A 20,983-nucleotide genomic window follows, 5' to 3' on the forward strand; every position below is an offset into this window, starting at 1 on the left:
GTAATAACCCACTAAGCAAGCAAATAAGCAAATGTGAACTCCTGCATAACCCTACAGAATCTGGAATTGCTTTTCACTCCACTTGGAACAGAGGGTATGTGCCATGCAAATACTGAATACGTGCATTTGATCCTCAAAGTCTAGTTCAAAAACATTTCATTTCATTTCTTTACCAAACTCAGAATTTGACAATCACATGAAAAGAAAATAGACAAATTAATAGGAAAAAATCCAGTATGTTAAGTGTCCAATAGACAAGGGCACAGGAAATTTATAGGAATATTGCTGAATCAGGTGAGTTAATGAATAGAAGAAAGAATGGATATGTAAATGAATGATTTATCTTAATTCTCAGAATTAAATTCTCCAAGCAGATAAATCAGCTCCATAAACTGAGGTAACTAGTCTGTGTCCTACCCTTTCCTTTCACGGCGTTCTCTGATGAGACCTGGGCACACGCTGTTTAACTCTAGGGAGTTCACGCACCTGCTTTCTGGGACGCTAACTCTCAGCGTCGCCGTGTGGACAGAGGTGGACTTGTTAAAATCATTAATTTGAGAATTTATAAAAGTCATGCTTAAACAGAAGATCAGTGTCATTAAAGACAGATAAAAATATAACACATGCCTCTGTTATCTTGTTTTATTTCAGCACAGTCTAACACTTTTTTAGCTTACCTTCTTTGGTTTCATAATCCTCTTGACTAAAGAAGCTGCCTTGTAGAGTGCTTTGCATGATGAACCTCGGGTTTTTACCTTCCTGAATTTTTTTCTTTTCTATTTATAGTTCTTCCCACAGGAAAATTCTTTCCCTTCTGGCCTCTTTCATTTTGCCTTTTAATCATAAAAATTACGGAGTTATCTTCAGCCTGTACTTTACCAAGAATCAGCGAGTCCTCACGACCAGTAAGAAAATCTCTGGTGCTAGGAATCTCTCCCTACCTTGCCAGGGGATTTTCTGTCACAATCACAGCAGCAGTTTTCCCATCACCTTTGTCATGCTGTGTGACCTAATGAAGCACATGGTCTCCCCTTCCGTGCACAAGTCCTGCCCACGCTTAAGCTGAGGGTATGATGCAGGGCACGAACCCCAGGGAGATGTGGGTGGCAGATGTGTCCACCTAAAATTTCAACTTACTGCCTAAGTAGAGGGCAAGACTGTGGAAAAGGCAAAAGTCCAAGCTGCAGACCAGTTAAAGCATTACAGTTGTCTAAGCCAGAGCTTCTCAAAATTTTATGCTCGTGGATTTCCTGGGCATTGTGTTAAAATGCAGGTTCTGACTCTATACGGGTGCAGTGGGCGCTGACTCACCTAACAACCTTCTCTTGGGCGATGCTTCTTGTGGAGTAGCAAGGTGTAGGCGAGGGGTGGCAGTGGCTTGGGCTAGGATGGCAGTGATAGGAGAAATGGTCCGGCTAAGGATGGATTGTGAAGGCAGACCCAAAAGGGCTCTCTGAAGGAGAATCGGAAGCATCTAAATGAATTCCAAGTTTAGAGTATGGCAAGGGCTGTAAGAAGAGTTTGTTTCAGAGAAGAATTCGAGTTCAAGCTTCATATGCCAAGAGATGGATGCCAGTTAGCACCCCAAGTGGAGATGAAAGCACGACGGTAAAGAGCAGCCTTGTACATCGCATGCATTATTATCAGAGAATTAAAAATTCGTGTGTCTGGGAACCTCAACTACGTGACTTGAAATGTATTGTATTTTAAAATGTCAGCATCGAAAACGACTATTGATTCATTCTGCAGTTGGGCTCTCAGCTTCTCTAACACTGACATCGGTAAAGTAAGCAGTGTTTTTTGTTACCATGCCAAGATTCCTTACAAGCGAAATCAACATCTCATTACTCAAATCATTAAAACTATTCCTAGAAGCCAAAATGTGCATCACCATGCATATTTGAAGTACACTGTACTCACACTCTGGGAATAGAGCCAGAGTTCAAAATAAAATAAGTTTTCAACACCTATTCAGGTATACGATAGATCCCTCACTGTGAGATACATGACCTAGCTTCTCTCTGAATACATAAGCATTTTTATGGTGTGGCCAACTCTTACTTATTTGTGGGCTAAATCGCACAGATCAGCTGTGTCATATTCTGAGAGTCAGCGGTGGAGTCAGCCTTCATTGCCTTGTTTGTCACACAGCAATGATAACATTCACTAGAGTTACAGCAAGATATGTGTACTTATAATTTCCTTAAAGCTTGATCAGGTGATATCTTGACCTTACCTGTTCACATTTTCTTAGAGCAAAGCATTCAAAAGTGTATGTCCTGCAAAAATGGTGCTACTACTTGGCTGTTTTTGTAATGGCAGAAATACTAGAGTTTAAGCAGAGAAAAATTTAAGACTTTGATACGCAACATTTCAAGTGTTTTAATAAAACAGTACATATACAGCATCATCTGTTTTTAGCACTGCTTTGATGTTAATTAGTGAAACAAGGATACTGGAGATGGTTCCTGGTTTCAGGTGGGAATGAAACAAAGTCAGCACAGGGCAGTTTGGGCTCAGAGGACTGTTCATTCTGTGGGTCAGATGCGTGTTCACTGTAGACAAAAATCCTTGTAGAAAGCTCTGTTTTGTTTTTTCTTACTGTTAACAATGAGTCTTGGTAGGGTGTGTGTATATATATATATATATATATATATATATATATACACATACACATTATACGTTTCATATGAAAACGTAGAATCTAAAACAACACAACTCATAATAGCTAAATCTGGAAGTAGGCTACATGCCCATCACAGGTAATGGATAAGGAAAACAAAAATATAAGTAGACAAAAACATAAATAATTTAGAGAGCAAAATAAGAGAAAGGTGACAGACAGGAAGCAGAGGTATGCTGTGGAGCTGGAAAGGGGATCAGGCAATGAGGGGAAAGGGAGGGGAGAGAGGAAGGAAAAGTAAAGCAGATCAGGATGGGCTATGTGTGTGCAACCAGTTCCACATGAAGAATGGATTTGTTGTGAATTGCAAACATATACTAATAAAAATATTAATGGACTAATATAGTCATGATTGTTTTATGAATCGGTGCAAAGATCCTCCAATTTTCCTACTATTGTATGTAGTTTTCATGCAGTGTCTTCAGGAGTTATAATACAAAGTTAGCTTTTGTGTGGTAATTTTAGAAAGTAACTTCCTTACTTTTTTTTCTTTTCCTAGGTGCACTGAGTCAAAAAAACTGGGGAAAGAAATATCCAACATGTAATAGCCCAAAGCAGTCCCCCATCAATATTGATGAAGATCTCACTCAAGTCAATGTGAATCTGAAGAAACTGAAGTTTCAGGGCTGGGATAAGGCGTCTTTGGAGAACACGTCCATTCACAACACTGGGAAGACAGGTAAGGTGTTCGCATTCTGTTGGCCTTTAATAAGTTTTCAGACCTAGAATAAGGCAGTTTCATTTTCCTCTGAATAACTGACTATGAACTGAATAGACAGTATTGGTATAAATTTGCACAATACTTTGAAAATTTACACAAAAAATTAAATGACCAGTGCTTTCCATTGTAACAATGGTGCTGCCCCATGAAGATGTGATAAAGATCCTGTAACTGTAGATAACGTCACTCACAATGAGGTCGTCCCTGGTGGTTACACGGTCAGTCAGGGCTCCTGTATGCTGGGCGTGACAGCTGATCTTTGCTGCGTAGCCTTATGCAATATTCAGTATTTGGATATGAAAAATGTAATAATTAAAATTTAACAAAACAAGTTACTCAGCCTTCTAGGTCAAAAGTTTAAAATTCTAAACCATCCTTAGGAAATGCTTGTTAAGTTGCTCTTTTTTGAGACTATCTTTAAAAAAATACACAAAAATCTTTTTAAATTTCGTTAAGTTATATGTTAACAAAATCATTTTCAGAAAATGGTAGCCTTCCATCTTTTATATTTTATATTTTAAATAAATATATTCGGTGTTCATTCAAACCAGGGATGGCTGGGCCACCTTCAGTAACACGGGGCTTTCGTCCATCCTTCACCCAGCCCGAGGCACAGGTTCTGGACCTGATGGAGCCTGGGGTGATTGCAGGAGGGACAAGCACAGGGCAAAACCAAGTGTGCTGAGGAGCAGAAGAGCTGAGATGAGAAGGCGGGAGTGCTCCCCAGAAATACTTTTTTGCAGACCTCAGTTCTCCCTGTACTCACTCCCCTCACTGCCATTAGTACCTGAGGGAAGTGGGCATTGCACAAATGGTCCCCTGGGGACACCAACCAGTACAGGAGGACTGACTGTCTTCTGCATTCAAAACACACAGTAGTTACGGTCTTAGGCTTCCTTTACATTTATGGTAATAACATGCATTACGTATATTATGCAGGAATACAAATTTGAGCTTCCAAACTAACTGAATAGCTTTTCATATTTATCAAATAAATGATTTCCCAAATGTACCTTAAAGAGAAAAAATTTAGTTGATATTTATAATTTTTACTTTCAGACACTTAGATGAAATGTCATCCTGTTTTATTTTGTTTTACTGTAGTGGAAATTAATATCACTAATGACTATCGTCTTAGTGGAGGACTTTCGGAAATGGTGTTCAAAGCAAGCAAAATAACTTTTCACTGGGGAAAATGCAATGTGTCGTCCGATGGGTCAGAGCACAGCTTGGAAGGACAGAGATTTCCACTCGAGGTGACTCAGTATTTCCGCTTGTCTCAGTTTCATTTCTAAATCATTGAGATTCTATTTAGCATATAATTTGAATTAAAATTTCATAATGAATAGCTCTATTTTGGCTAAATTTCGATTACTTAATTAATAGCTGCCTTCCTTTGCAGACCAAGTTTAACGAGCATAAGATTCATCATTGATTTTACACTTCAAGGTACCCAGAATGCCACACACTGTAGTGCGTGACCCATAAATGTGCTGAGTAAATATTGTATCAACATTCTAGAGAATCTTTTGACTTAATTTCTTTGATTATAATGAGAAAAATCTTGACTTTTAGTTTGTTACTTGAGTTTGTTACTGGGAATCGAACTCAGGACCTTGCTCTTACCAAGTAGGCACTGCACCATTGACTTAAATTTAATGAAAGCAAATATTATTACAATAAAAAAACAAACACAGACGACAACTGGAGAGAGTGTAAATTGGCATGAAAGTTGCTTGACTTTATCAAGAATTTTCCTGCGCGTGGTGGCACATGCCCGTAATCCAAGCACTTGGGAGACTGGGACAGGAGGATCGCTGTGAGTGAGGCCAGCTTGGGCCACATCATGAGTCTGAAGATGGCCTGAATTACATGGTGAGATCTTGTCTCAACAAAATAAAATCCACAACAGAAAAAGAATTTTAGATGATTTATTCTCAATATTCATGATTTCAGTTTGTAGCAGCTGCAATTGTAGGTATTTTTAAAATTATGTGTAAATATTTGTTTAAAATGATACTTGAATATTTTATGATGAACTATAACAGGTTCTATAAAAAGTATGTTTTGAATGTATACATACATGAAAAATCCATCATATTAATGCTATTTTTTCTTTTTGGTACCAGAAGATTAAACCAAGGGCATTTACCCTGAGCTGCATCCCCAGTGGTTTTCTTTCTTGAGACAGTGTCTCCCTAAGTCACTAAACTCACCAGGCTGGGCTCACAGTTAGTTATCCTTGTGCCTCACATGTCAGATGTTGGGATTACAGGTGTGCACCGCCATACCTGTCATATTAATGTTTAGCATTAAAAAAAAATTGAAACACAGGCTCACTGTGTAGTCCCATAGTTAACAATAAGAATGATACGAGGCTGAATTATCTCTTACAGGGCTAAAAATTCTTATTTAGAAGTGTAGATTAGCACATTCATGTCTACGAGTTATAATTGAGAGCTCTTGTATTTAATATATCCTTAAAGAAGATCACATTTTTAAAAATTTGGTTTGTCAAAGAAGTAAAAGTCGACCACTTAAGCACGTAGCATTTCACTTTACAGTGAAAATTCACTTTTGCTTTATCACAATATTATCTATTTAAACAAAGGTACAATTTTTTTTAAATAGCGATAAACAACAAGTGGCCTCAACAATGAAAATCAGTACTAAGAAATTTGTTCACAGAATCTCATTTGTTGTATTCCAAAAGCTTCTCAACTTGCCTCTCAGAAGAGTTGTTTGTTTGCTGTTTGTTTTTAAAAATACTTTCCATTTGATTGTGCAAACAGGAACCCCAAGCAGTGTTCTTGACTTGCTCTTTTTTTTTTTCCTGATGTTACACATCCCACAATGAAGATTTCTTAATTCTCAGGACAAATGCTGTGGGAAGACAGAAAGCAGTCCATGCCACCATTTTTGCTTGCATAAGTTATGAAGTGTCACTGTAGCTGGTCTCTCTCTGGGTCTTTCAGTCTATCCCTGCCCCATCCCAACCGCTCCTTACCTGGATTAGCTGCAGGATCTCCGTGACTTTCCCTCACCTCAACCCCAATCTGTTGGGACAGCCTCATAATCCTCTTGGTGTGGCTCCTCCCTCCCTTTCCCACCTCATCTGTCTTCTCTCTCACACTGGCTCAGCTGAAATCACAAGAGATGGATTTCAGTTTCTCACACTTCTGTTGTTTTGCTGTAGGCCTTTCCCAGGCTTCTCCTTGTGGTGTGAACACACATCCGTCTCTCTTGCCTTTTCAAGTGGCTAAAAGCTGCCCTTGGGAAGAGTCAGTGTAGAAACCCTCTCTCTGAAAGGGCTGTGGTGATTCTCCCATGGCAGAAGCAGTGCCATCCTCTACTTCACACGGAATCTTTTCATATCAGAGTAGTAACCACCCTTACAGAGTCTTACAGACTTTCTGCTCTTGCCTAAATTTTACAGTTGCCCAGCTTTGTTACTTGAATTGCAAGCTCATGACCTGGAGCACCAAGTTATCAATAGGAACGAGGTGGTTACAGACAGATATGTGGACTGAAGGAGAAATGAGCAAGTTCAGCTTCCCAGCAAGACAAGAGAATTAAAAGAGGAAACCACACTCTTGATACTTTTTGGTGGGGACAGTCTTTGAGAATTTCAGTATTAGTAGAACACAGTGTGATAATATCCAAAAGCAGTAACCCTGGACTATCAAGAAAAACGTGTACTCAAGAAATGATGAACACTATATTTGAAAGAAATCAGCAAAATAGTTTAAATAACCTTTGGTTTAAATTCATATAAACTTATGTGTGAAAATTACTCTAGTGAATTATTCCTATAATGTTCTTTGGTAAAAGAACATCAGAATAGTAACTGTTATTCTAGATAGGTCTAATTTTGTATTTTCTCCTGCATCACAGGATGGTAAAGGATAGTTTGTGTTTTGGTATCCTGGTAAAATATTTTGAAAATATACAAAAGGTGGAATTAGTTTGTAGGATTTTTCAAGTAGAATTTCTTGGTGTTCGTTTTATTGTCTCTTTGTCTACTTTGGTGATGCTTTTGTATATAATGAAGGTATCATTGTTCCATTTATAGATGCAAATCTACTGCTTTGATGTGGACCGATTTTCAAGTTTTGAGGAAGCAGTTAAAGCAAAGGGGAGGTTAAGAGCTTTGTCCATTTTATTTGAGGTAATCACCACATAAAGATTTATAACTAACGTAATTCCTCAAAAAAAAATCTCATGGGATACTGATGTGAAATATCACGCCATACTTTGTTCCAAGTACAAGAACTCCCAACCACAATGCAACTGGTGGTCATTTTCAAAAAAGCTGACTGTCGGCTGGTATGTTTAGAAGGGGACTCAGACTCATTAAAGGGGTAGGGTTCTTTCGACTGAAACAAACCGTTCTGCAAATGTGCAGATTTGTTCATTTTTACATGCAAAGTGTATTATATGGCAGTATCTGGGTATCGTGGCATTTCAGTTTTTATTTCTTCTAGTATAAAATGTAAGAGCTATGTGGTTTTTGTTTTGTTTTTACCTAGCTATGAAGAGGAAAGTGTGTGTTTGTGACACATTGTTTTTGAAACTTAAAATGGAATTCATTAACCTTTGCATTTTTATTAAACAGTTTATCAGTTGTTTTATCTTGTCTTTAGAATGCCATTCTTCTTTGACAGGTGGGAACAGAAGAAAATTTGGATTACAAAGCAATTATTGATGGAGTGGAGAGTGTTAGTCGTTTTGGTAAGCCCTTAGAGGTTTTGGTAAACCCTTGGGACTTTACATTCATGATTCTCTCTCTGGTTCTTCGACCTTCAGACTTGCTCTGAGCCATGAAACTAGCTTGCTTGTTTCTCCAGCTGCCAGGCAACATTTAGTGTGTTTTTTCAGCCTCCATAAATGCCTGAGCCAATTTCCACAATAAATCCTCTCCCATGTATCTGTCTGTCTGTCGGTCATCCATCTATGTCCTATTTATTCTTTTTCTTTGGAGAACCCTGACTAATGCAGATACCAATAAGTTCATTGCTGTTTTCAGTGCAAGAAACCTCAAGGCTTGTTTTTTAGTCACTTTCTTATATCATCAATATTAAAAATGAGGCTGGGCATGGTGGTGCACACCTATAATTCCAGTACTTGGGAGGCTGAGGCAGGAGAATCTTTGCAAGTTTGAGACCAGCTTGGGCTACAAAGTGAGTTCAAGGCCAGTTTGAACTGCATAGTGAGACCCTGTCTCAAAAAGTCAGAAAAAAAATTAAAAATGAATTATATGATGATTCACCAATTAAATGCCAGATGGTCAAAACAGTAGATGTTTGCCAATATAACTGCCACAAAATGTCCAACAATTAAATGAAATAAAAATAAAATGGAACCCAAATTTAAAATACTCTACTTTGATGCATGACTTTTTTTACAACACAGTACAAAAACTTCACTTGTGTGAAAGGTGAAAAGAGTATGTTTTTAAAGAAGCGCAGTCTGTCACTTTTCAATACACTTTTCACTAAACAAGGGAAAATTTACCAAAAACTGCAATATAAAAATCATAGCATATTAATGTAAGTAGGAAATTGAAATGTTCTGAATTTATTCTTGCAAATTACATTATATGTTTAAAATGTATTTATTGTGTCTCTGCAGTATATATCCTTAAATAGTCTAACTTCTAATATGAAGCCAATTAATCTTATAAAAATCATATTTAAGGCAAAAAAGGATTTGCTACTCAAGTTAAACTTATGTACCGGTGGTTTCTTGATCAATTGTTTGCTTCAGTCATATAAGGGAGAAGATTTTTGCAAGAAGGTGGAAGCTTACATAAAACAAAATGCAGTGCTCTGTGACCTTGTTCTGCCCCCCTCTCATGGCTCTTGTCATTTGTCATAGTAAATGCATCTGACAGTAGGCTACAAATCCATTCTTACTGTTATTTTAATTTTTTTAAGCACTCACACAAACAGTATTACTGCTGTGCTCTGTTACCAATAAAATGAGGATTATCCCTCTCTGGGGAGGTGAAAAATTTGAAAATAGAAAAAAGACTCATGCAGATCCTTTACTTGACAGCAGAAGCCTGCCCTAGGATTGATTCATGTTTATCATTTATATGTGAGGATCTGAACTGGCCAAACTTTTAAGTCAGGAGTATGTGAACTCGTGTGGGCCAGCTTGCTTTCTTTTTGCTTTTCTTTCTCGAAATGTGTAATCGATTGCAAGATGAAGCTCACATCTTCTTCTATCCACTTAGATTGCAAAAGTCAACACTGAATACCATAAGCAACACTTAATTTCCCTCTCGTTGAGTCAGAAAATGGACACAATCCAGACTGAAAGGGGCAGCTAGTCTGAATTCCAACACTTTTTAAAAAAATGTATAAAATACGAATCCTAAATATTCCCATGCCTTGAACTACCGTGCAGTGACTACAAAAGTGATGTTAGCGTTGGGTTGTTAACCCAGACTCATAGAACTGTGGGACATTCTCCACTTTCTGTCAAGGCTTCTTTGACTATTTTGGGGGGTTCAAAAAGTGTGCTCCTAAGAGTAAATTTACCTGCGTTATTTCACTGAAGTTTCTGTGTTAATATCTTCAAGCCATTGAGGGGGTGATTCATTAGGCCCACGGCTGGCACTTACGTGGCAGTATTATTACTGTCCTGAAAATCTGGATTCCCTAAGAGCATTCCTCTGCCTATGTCCTGGCTCTTAATCAGGAAGCAGAACAATTAGTGTCTTGAACTGGCTGGAAGCACACTGGTTTGTTCTTTGTCCACCTACCTCTGCACCAACTTCCCACTCCTCTTTTAACAAAGACCAAAATCTTCCATGTCTGTAAACTCCTTGCCTCCGGATTCTTAATACTTCAGTGGATGCATCAAGGACACCAAGGCTGTCCATTTGGCAGGTGGTGGTACACGACTTGCATCCTAGTTGTTTACTAAGTTTGCTTCACCACCTTGACATTTACATTAGTTTTATATTTCAAAATACGTGTGGCCTATTTGCCAACCTGGCTTCAATCTTTGTTAGATATGACTGATCCAAACCCAAGATTAATCTTCCTAAAGTTAAACAAGTCTATTTTCATAGTTCTGGAATTAAATGTAGTCCTAATTCTGAATCCAGAAGACCCCCTAGTACACAGTAAACTGAAGGATCCCTGTTGTTGGCTGTGGGCCTTTGCTGCAGTGAACCTTGAGGATTGAGGCAGTTCATGTCTTGAGACAGAAACGCTGGGACCGCTGTCAGACGTCTAAGTCCTGCTCTGTATTCTCCGTATAGTGAGTTATCCATAAAAACAACACAAGACACATTGCAATCATAATTCTAATTATGAAATGTATCTTATAATATGAACTGATTGTTCATTTCCTATATTTGTCTCTAAGAGACAAATTCTTTTCCTTTCTTCCCCCTTACGTATTCTGTGCTCAACATTGTTCTGTCCATGGAATGGAAAGAGAAATGGTGATTTCACTGATAACAAAGATAATATATTAATATTTCCCAAGCAGCACCCACAAAGAAGAGAAATGTTAGTTGACATCATTGTAATTACAAAGAAGAGACACACACAGGTAACATTTTCAGAGATTCTCAAGTGGGTGTTCTCATCAGACTGCTTCATCGTGCTTACTTAATCTCAAATGCAGCCCAGAAATTTGTATATTTAAAAATCCTCCCACGCAGTTTTAAATATCATTGTCCTGAATAGTAAGAGTTGTTTGTATTTAGCGGCTCTTCCCTAGTGTTTAACATTATTAGGGCCCTTTCTCCCAGTCTCTCTCCTTTTTCTCCTCCCACCAGCAACCTCCCCATGGACAGATCTGAACAGCGAGTTGTTCATCGCTAGTCAGTTTAAGTGAACAGTAGCAGTGTGAATGAACAGCTGACCCCAAAGAGTAGTATTGGCTCAAATGTGATTCAGATGAAGCTGCTTGATTTGTTTTAGTTTTTTGTGTTTTTTCTCTTCCCAACACAGACACACAGACACACAGACACACAGACACACACAAAACCATAATTCAGTTTTCTCAGAAGATTATGGTATAATTGAAAAGTACTACTATAATTGAAAAGTTTCGGGATATCTGGGTCAGAACTTTATGACTAGTATTTGAAACACCATGAAACTGTCAACATGTCCATAAGGGAGACTGGACAATTAACCAATAACATGAGCTTCAAAGACAGGAAGAATGTATTCTGTGTTGGGGAGAAGAAAGAGGAAATCAAATCTCTCTCTTCTCATCCTCCCAGCTTTCCCTGCTTCAGTTTCTTTTCCCATTTTAAGAACATTCTCTACTTCTCAACCCTGTTCACGTCTCCCCTCTGCTGTCCCTTTCCCTGCCTCCAGCTATCCCGGAGTCAGTCATTTCCTGCCTAATTCAACAGTGAGTCAATTTCTGCCTCCTTATTTAGTTAGCATTTTCTGTTACTCCTATTTCTACAGGCATTTGTCTTCAGCAGAAAAAGGAACAATTGCTGTCCACTAGCAATTAAGAAGGAAGTTATTTAGTAACAAAAATTTCAGATATTAATAATGTGAGTCTAAAACTGGAAAAATATTCACAGCTTCAAAATAAATACTCACCTTACTTCCTGAGAACTTTACTTCCAGTCTGATTTTGACAGTCTTGTCTTGACATTTTAAGAGAACAGGGCATATTTTAGAAGTTACTAATTAATTATTAAACCATACATAATTTGAGTTTCCCAAGGAATTAAAATTAGCTTGTGTCAGCACAACATTGTTAATTCAAATAGGTTGCTCTTTTTGATTCATTCTTTAGTTCAGACTGGAACCAGTTATCTCTGCCTTTAATTCTTAACAGTACCTCCTAAAAATGTGATTCAAAAGCAAAAGCCTTGTGGACCTTCATTTTCCTTGGGGTTTTAGACCCTGGCTGCACATTTATGCTATGAAAATGCACGTGCCCGGCCCTGCTGCTACAGATTTTAATTCAAGTGACTTAGGGCAATGTCTGGGGCATTGGCACTATGGTAAAGCTCCCCAGATGATTCTAACGAGGGTGAAAATGCTGCAGTATACAGTGACTAGGTTGTACTGGCTTCAGGAATTATTTGGTGATGACCTCAGTCTCTTAGACAGGATCTCATGCACTGCACTGGGTAGTTAGGAGAATGCAAAAACGAGTGAGATAGATCTGGCTAGCAAGTAAATTGCTGTTTATATGAATGAGGGCTGGTCTGCCGAGAGCCAGAGGCGAAGACAGTGCTATTATCCAACACTGTTGGAAAGATTCAAAAAGTAAAACAAGACTATTTAAGAAGACAGATGCGCTTGGATTGTTTTAGGGATCTGAGGCCGAGTGCTCACTGAGGAAAGCCCCACCAGTGTTTCTGTAGGAATTCTCCAATCTGGGTGCAAATTCATGTACAAGAGCACATATTCTACACACACATTTGAGTGCATAGATATGCGTACATTTATGTGTATGCCATAGACTTGCTATATATTCCATAGATACATTTTCAACAGATATTTGTAGTAAATATATTTGCAATGGATATGAGAATATCTTTGTATATAAATGCAAATGGATAAGTGTGTATTGTGTCCAGAATACATTTTCTACTCTGAATTGCCTTTTTATTCTCTTAGTAGTGATTGTTAATCTTCATAGTCATGTACTAAAATTTATCATTTTTCTCTTTATGAGTAAGGTTTTTGTGTGCCATTTCCAGAAATTTCAACCTACCCTAATGCTATGAAAACAGTTTTCATTGCTTTTCTCTGAAAGTGTTATTATTCTATTCACTTTTAAATCTGTAAGTTATTTATGTTTGATTTGTTCTTCTAATCTACAATAGGGAGTCAACATTCACGTTTTTAATAAGGATAGCCAGTGAGTATAGCACCGTTTATTGAAAAATGCACCCATTTCACTCCACTAAGTGACTTTTCTGGTGTAGACAGAGTGGTGGAGTGATTGGGCTCTGTCTTCCCTTCTGTTGTTCTCTGATCTGCAGGCTTTGCATGGTGGATCTTACCTGGTAATAAAAATTCTCCAGCCTTTTTACTTTTCAAAATTCTCTTAACTTTCCCATGCATTTCCATTTAAATTTTAGAATCACTATATCAGTGACACACACTTACACAAACACACACACACACACACACACACAACCATATACAGGCCCTTTCAGGGTTTTAGTTAAGATGTTATTTTATTCAGAAGTTAATTTGGGGAAACCCAAACTCTTCCATAATACTAACTCCTCAAATGCATAGACATGGTATTTCTCATTTGTTTAAACTTTCATTTAACTGAAAGCTTCCCAAAATAGATGTTTTAACATCATTTATTCAGTTTACTTTTAAGTATTTGATATTTTGTTGTCATTCTTTGTCAAATTACTTTATATTTCATTTTCAGTTCTTTCATTTTCAGCCCCTTTCATACTGGTACATAAAAATGCAATTGATTTCTGTGTATTGGTCTTATATGCAATGACTTTGCTAAATTCACTTCATAATTCTAACTTAGAGAAACAGTTTCCAATAAACTATCCTTAAATATGATATTAATTTTAGGTTTTTAAAGATAATCTTCACCAGAATACGGTTTCATTTTTGTTTTTCATAAAGTAGACTTGAAACTTGTGAAAGACTAACTGTAACTATTGAGATGACTATATGATTTCTAAATATCTTTTTATAGAATAAAATATTCTCTTAAGCATTGTGCTTCAAAGATAAGGCATTTAACATTATATAGTGATATATTTAAGATAATTTGGGGTATGCCAAACTTATAAGCATTTTTATGTATGTCTAGAATGTTCCTAAAATTTCAGTTTGGATTAATATATTAGAAAGTATACATCTCTGTTTCATAGATTCTTTGAACAGTTCAGTTCCAGTGTTGAGATTCCAGCTGAGATATACATTATTACTTTGTAGGGAAGCAGGCTGCCTTAGATCCATTCGTTTTGCTGAACCTTCTGCCAAATTCCACTGACAAGTATTACATTTACAACGGCTCACTGACGTCTCCTCCTTGTACAGACACCGTTGAATGGATTGTTTTTAAAGATACAGTTAGCATCTCTGAAAGCCAGGTAATCTTGGAAATTCACATCAATGAAGTATTTGAATCAGTTTAAAAGAATAATTTTCTAGCTTTACTTATAGGGTATCTGTGATGCCTTCAAAGCAGATACGCAAATTATCTGATCTTCTTTCCAGTTGGCTGTGTTTTGTGAAGTTCTTACAATGCAACAGTCTGGCTATGTCATGTTGATGGACTACTTACAAAATAATTTTCGAGAACAGCAATATAAATTCTCGAGGCAAGTGTTTTCCTCATACACTGGAAAGGAAGAGATTCACGAAGCGGGTATGTATTGAAATATAACTTTCCTACAGGTCTTGCAGGTTCAATGTAAATGGTAATGTTTGTATGACGGAAAGTATGTAGCACTTAGAGTTCTAGAAGTATTTTGATTTTCTAGCTTTAGGTAAGTTCTTTAACCTTTTTCAATCTCAGTTACCACATCTACATTAGCACATTCAAATGTCAGTTAGAAAAAGCCTTTTTTCTTCGTATGAATAACCCCATCTTACAAATGAGAAAAACTGGGATTCTTTGAAGGAAAGTGATTTTTTCAGTACATGCAATAATGAACAGCACAGTCACATGCCCCTCTCCAAATTCACTTCCCAGCATCCTCCCGGCCTAAAAGTTGTAAGAGAGCAATGAAGAAAATACAAAGGTATTCAGAATTTGGGGAGATCGCTTCTGATTGGGGTGGCCAAGGGGGCCTCCATGGGACAACCACACTGGAGCTGAGTCTTGATGTGTTTTGGAGTTTAAAGTGCTTGTCTTTGTATTACCAGCTCTCCTAGAAGCCTAGAACCTAAAATGTGTTGAAAATGATCTCGCTGAATTATTAATGAATAAAAGTGAGTCTTCCTCCCAGTTTCTTTGGAAGGAAAGAAATTTGTCTTTGTCAGACACAGCTGAAGTTGATGATGTAGTCTGTGGTGGATTCTCGGGAGCATCCTCTGAGTCTTTTGAAGCTGACATAGCACTCAGAACACTTTTCAGAAATGTCCAGAGGACATGGTCACATGTGTCTGCCACCTCGCCCCTTCCCCTTTATACTGAGTTGTGTGGCTCAAGAAAGCAACACTTTGGGGCTGGGGATATAGCTCAGAAGCCGAAGCGCTTGACTAGAAACCCTAAGGTCATGAGTTCAATTCCCAGTACCAAAAAAACAAAGGAAAGCAAGCTTTGGGAGATGAAAGCTTGTTGAAGGAGATGGTTTTTGGTCTCAGTCCTGCACTGTATTTTTTGCCATATATAATATTAATTTAATAATCAACTTCTTTTGAAGATGAGGCATTAAAACCACATACTTGTTTTAATGTGATGTGTGTGAGAAGTGTTTGTCCTTTGACAAAAATAAATAGCAATCAAGATGACATTGATGAACAACCACATTTAATGTGACATTAAGTTTCAAATTAAATTGCCCCAAAGTGAGGAAATTTAATTATATCTCTACCCACAGTACTAACTACTATAATATCCTGTCTGAAAAATAATAGATGATTGATTACAAAAAAGAAAATGGATTAATCACCCCCTCCAAAATATGATAGGCCAAATAACAAAATGAACAAATGGGATTCTCCTTTGCCACATGCTTCCATCAGTTATATTTTTAAAAAACTCTCATTGCTTCTTATTTCTTGTATGATAAAATCAAAACTACCTCTCATTGCATGGTTGGTTCAGCCTACTGCCTCCTGTCTCAGTGCGGCTCCTCCCCGCACAGCTCCCTTCTCGAATCCTGGCGCCTTGGGACTCCCTAAGGGTGGAAGGCCGTGTTCTCCCAGGTTTCATTTAAAGTGCTGTTTCTGCCGGGCGTGGTGGTGCGTGCCTGTAATCCCAGCACTCAGGAGCCCGAAGAGGAGGGTTGCTGCGTGTTGAAGGCAAGCCTGGGCTCCATTGTAAACCTAAACTACATAGCAAGACCCTGTCTCGGAAAAGAGAAAACATGCTCTTTCTTCACAGCGGCACGCTCCTCCCTGCTGCCTTCACTTGCTTGCTTTCTCCTCACTCTTCAAGATGCAAACAGAGCATTGTTTCCACAAGGAAACGACCCCTGACCCCATCCTGCTCCCCTCTCCTGTCTGACTCTGGCCAGGCGTAAGGATTGCATTCCAGGAGGCACCAGTGACGTAGACTGCAAGATGAATAATACTGATGTCTTCCCGATGTGCTCAGGGACTCTTGCATTCTCTGCATCCAGACTTCACGACCGTTGACCAGGGCAGCTGCCCGTGTACTTATCTCCGCCACTAGACTGCGCCCCATGCAGGGAGTTACTGTCTTCTATCTCTTTACCTCTGCTGCTGAGCTAAAATAAAGCTTACATTCATTGAATATTCACTTAATGTCTGAAAGAATCCTTTTCCTGTAATGAAAACGTATCAGTTTATGCTTGATAGATGCTCCCCTGTACTTTCCAGTGTGTAAATTTGTATGCAGTCCTGAGTTAACACGGCCATTGTTGTTTTCATAGGTAAGTGCTCAGGGCTCAAAGTAGTAAAAGTAATAACAAAACTGTAATAGCTACTGTGCTTTATGTGACTTCACCAGGCATTGAACCGTAGAGTATTTACTTCCACCTGACATTACTCATTTCGTGAAACTAGGCTTGTATTTTTCATTTTACAGTTTAGGACCTGATGTTATGTGACCTATCCCTGTTTACACAGCTAAAAGGAGCAGAGTCAGTGTTTGAACCCGTGCATCCCTGATTTTAAAGTCTTCTAATGTTCACTCCACTGTGCTTTATACTTATAAAGAAACATGCTTTCAACTCACGTAATTTTATAGTAAAAGCTAACAACTGTAAAGACGTGAAACTGAAAAGAATAGTCCTACTTTCAAGTGCTTTTGTTACCCTAAGATCAAACAGAGGAACAACACTTTCTAAACTCCTTGATCCTTTGAGTTCCATAAATATATGATGGGCCCCATAAAGGGAGGGAAGCAATTTTGTTGAGTGGAGCTCCTGGCAATCAATCTTATTCTCATATACCATGTGTCTAAATTGTCGCAGAATTTCATATCCCTGTCAGAATAATAATAATTTATCACCTATTTAGTTTTGGTTTATTTCCAGAAGAATGAAAGTGGCCCAGCCAACTAGGGAGAAAAAGCTATTCAAAATAGATTCACTCATTAAATGGAAGGGACTTACAAGTGAAAAAGTTTTTAAACACATTTTACAATAGAAGTGTACCTTTCCAGGCTGTTGGCTGTGTGGCTATTCCTAGACACAGTGTTCCCCGGCTTCTTCAAGAAAGTCCACTCTGGAGTGGTTGTATTGTGACTCAGGATTTATGGGGTACAGGGGAAGAGAGGGCTACAGAATTCAGCTTCTCATTGAAACATCTGTGTACAATTTAGAAAATACTGCTCAGTGTTACTCCTTTGTATCATATATCCTTTGGATAAATAAGAGGGTTCAAAAGCTTTAATTCTAGTTTTCATTAAAGTTTTTGTCCTTAATGATCATCATTCTTATTCTGAAATTGCATAAGCAGAAGTACATTTCTTCTGCATTCTCCATTGCTGGGCCCCAAGCTCTCAGATCTTTCTGGGCTTGCTGTGGCAAGTCTGGCAGGGCTACCGTCCTCCTGCTACCTTCTTGTCTTTCCAGGGTGGAAAAATTAGTTCTGCCCAGGTCCTTACACCTGACCTGCCTATCCCCATTCCAGGAAGCCCCGCAATCAAAGGTCCTCTGTTTACCAAGACACACCTCCCTCCTTCAGAGAGGTTGGAGATTATAAAGAACACCTTATTTTTGTGTGTGTTATGTAGACTTGAATGCTTATTTATAATTCCTTAAATCTTTAGCATTTAAATTTTGGGTTTTCAATGAAGTTTGTCCACTGGAAAACCAATTATTTCAGGTGGATGAGTCTTATCTATATTTGCAGTGAAGCATTCCACCAGATGTCATGTTTATTTAATATGAGGCACAATCAAAAATAATCTGTATTTTGAATCACTTTCTGCTGAACCATCATAGTCCCTGACCTGTAGTTATGGTCCTTTTCATTTTTCTTGCTTTGCTTTAAAGGTATTTATGTGCTTACCTTACTTTCTTGCTAATCTACATTTGATTGATCTCAGTATTGTCTGTAGCACCTAATAAAGCACCTGTCCACCAGTAAGAGTCCTTTGCCCCCTTGATGAATGAGGAACAGAGGAATGAATTAACGAACAAGTCCAGGCTTACTTCTTACTTAGTCTTTGGGATTAAGAAGAGCATCGATGCTATCTTTAAATAATTAAAACCTTAGGAGTCTTCAGAAGACTATAGTAGAGCGCACACTTCCTCTTCACAATTAAAGATGGTTCCCTAGGGAAGAAATACTCTAATTTTAAAAACAATGTCATTGTCACAATAAAATTGTTATGAAGCAGTTTCTACATTTTTTTCTGAGAGAAGGGAAATAGCTAAATCACTTTCATTTTAACTTTGTTAATATTTGGTTAAATTATAATTTAGCATAATGAACATTTAGCATATCCAAATTATTATATAGTACTTTTTAGAGATCCCCATTGTATAATATTCTGCATTTAGTGAAATTAGGAAAAGTGATCTACTTGCTTTTTTTGCAGTTGAAAAAGAGAAATTGTGAATCTGCTTAAAATGTCTTAAGTTTCTGCTCGCAAGTTGGAACCATCCATGCTTTTTGTTGTTGTTGAGACAGGGTCTCGTCATGTAGCTCAGAGCACCTTAACTCACTGTGTGGCCCAGGCAGGCCTCATGCTTTTCCCATGGTGAATGCTCGTGTTTAGTAAGTGCTTGCTGTCGTTCACCGTGTGCCTAGTCCTGTAGTGGTTCATCTCTTAGTGGATATACTCTTTTTTGAAAATGAATTTGATAATTAGAATTGAGGATTGAATTTATGTTCAGGATTTACTCTTTGTTAAATTTAAACCAAAACTGAGGTTTTATTATAGAACTATTGTAAAATATACATAAGCATACAAAAGAAAATAAAAGTTCCCTATAGTATCAAAGACAACCACTATGAGGATTTTGGTGAATATCTTTCCACACTTTTCTTTTTTTTTTAACAGCAGAATATATTTATTGAGGGAAAGAAAGCTTCTGTCTGAGAGAAAGACAGAAGGGGACCCAAGTGGGTTGCCAAGGAGTGGGTTGCCAAGGACCCTGTCTTTCCTAGGGATTTTATAGTGCAGAACCACAAGGTGAAGCGGGTCCAAGGTGGAGAAAAAGTGGTAAATTGCAAGGTGAGCATGAGGTGGGATGAAACTGCGGTCAGCCAATAAGATTATGAGTATAATTGCTCAGGTAAAATTGATTAAATCAAGATCAAATAGGGAAGCAAGTTAGGTAGCCAGTGGACATGAATACAGAACAGGGGCTCTTCTTGTAGGGGGTTGGGTTAGTTACTCTCCCTGGCTTTCTCAAGGGGAGGGAAACCTATTTAGCATATCAATCCCTGATGTCCATCCCTAGGGAGGTATGTGGGTGCATTTGTTTCATCTTTTGTCTTGAGGTCTGGCTCACAGCAGGAGAGCCTGTCTCTCCCACAGTTGCAAGGTATCTCGTCTTCCATACAGGCTCCTTCGAGGGCCTGGCCCTGTCTGACTGCCTATAATATTTCTATCTAACTCAGCTACCTACAGCGTTCTCCCCTCTGAAGAAGTAAGCCAAGCTACCATGAGGGAATAATAGGTGATGACCGCTCTGGCTTCTTCAGGCTGACGGGAGTCGTGGTTGTTGATCAGCAGTCAGAGATACTCTCCAGCGTATCCAAAGGCCCCCGATAGACAACAGGCATTTTTATCTTGGGTAGGCATATAGCTTTAAATCTGGAGGAGACAAAGCCAAAGAAACAATTAAGTATGCATGGGCCAAATAATAAGATCAACAGTAATTATGAATACAGTCAACAAAGATTTCCATCAAGAGGAGCCAGTAATGGCTTTCAATAAAGAGGATAAGGATAAGGTCCAGGGGATTTCATAGTTTGACATATCATTGATTTGTTGTCTAATATCTTGAACAGCTATTGAGACATTAGCAGAAGGATCAGGAAAGTACACACAACATTCAGTTTTCATAACTGCCCAAGTACCCCCCTGTGCTGCTGTTAGAATATCTAATGCCATCTGATTTTGGAGGATGGCCTGTTCTATTAATTTTACTTATTTAGGAGAGACCAGCCATTGTATAACCCTCTCTTCAGACACGATCTGGTGGAGCCCAGTGAAAGGAATCTAAAAGGAATCTAGCACATTTGTAATAGGTTTTATCTGTGTGATTACCTGGAGTCTGGCATTCTCTAGGCAAGAACAAATTTTCTGAGAAATTAGAGCATGTCTAATCAAAGCATGAGCATTAGAGCTGACAGGTAAGTTTAAAAAAATATTTTTTTGTTTTTTTTTGTTTTTTTTTTTTTTTTCCAGTACCGGGAATCAAACTCACGATCTTGTATTTGCCAGGCAGGCCCTGTGCTGCTGAGCTAAATCCCCAGCCCCTAAAAGCTATTTTTAAAGGA

At 38.2% G+C, this 20,983-nt stretch overlaps 1 protein-coding gene across 1 annotated transcript in view; it reads left to right on the forward strand.

Annotated features, from left to right (window-relative positions):
* Positions 1-20,983, forward strand: part of Ptprz1 (protein tyrosine phosphatase, receptor-type, Z polypeptide 1) — a 122,568-nt gene that overhangs the window by 38,663 nt on the left and 62,922 nt on the right. The window contains exons 3-8 of the mRNA XM_013503257.1: positions 3,183-3,362; positions 4,509-4,660; positions 7,477-7,572; positions 8,069-8,135; positions 14,324-14,481; positions 14,609-14,759. Of these exons, the coding sequence (XP_013358711.1) occupies positions 3,183-3,362; positions 4,509-4,660; positions 7,477-7,572; positions 8,069-8,135; positions 14,324-14,481; positions 14,609-14,759 (804 nt within the window). The remainder of the gene's footprint in view (positions 1-3,182; positions 3,363-4,508; positions 4,661-7,476; positions 7,573-8,068; positions 8,136-14,323; positions 14,482-14,608; positions 14,760-20,983) is intronic.

Source organism: Chinchilla lanigera, unplaced genomic scaffold, assembly GCF_000276665.1.
Source record: "Chinchilla lanigera isolate Chin_1 unplaced genomic scaffold, ChiLan1.0 scaffold00078, whole genome shotgun sequence".
NCBI lineage: Eukaryota > Metazoa > Chordata > Mammalia > Rodentia > Chinchillidae > Chinchilla > Chinchilla lanigera.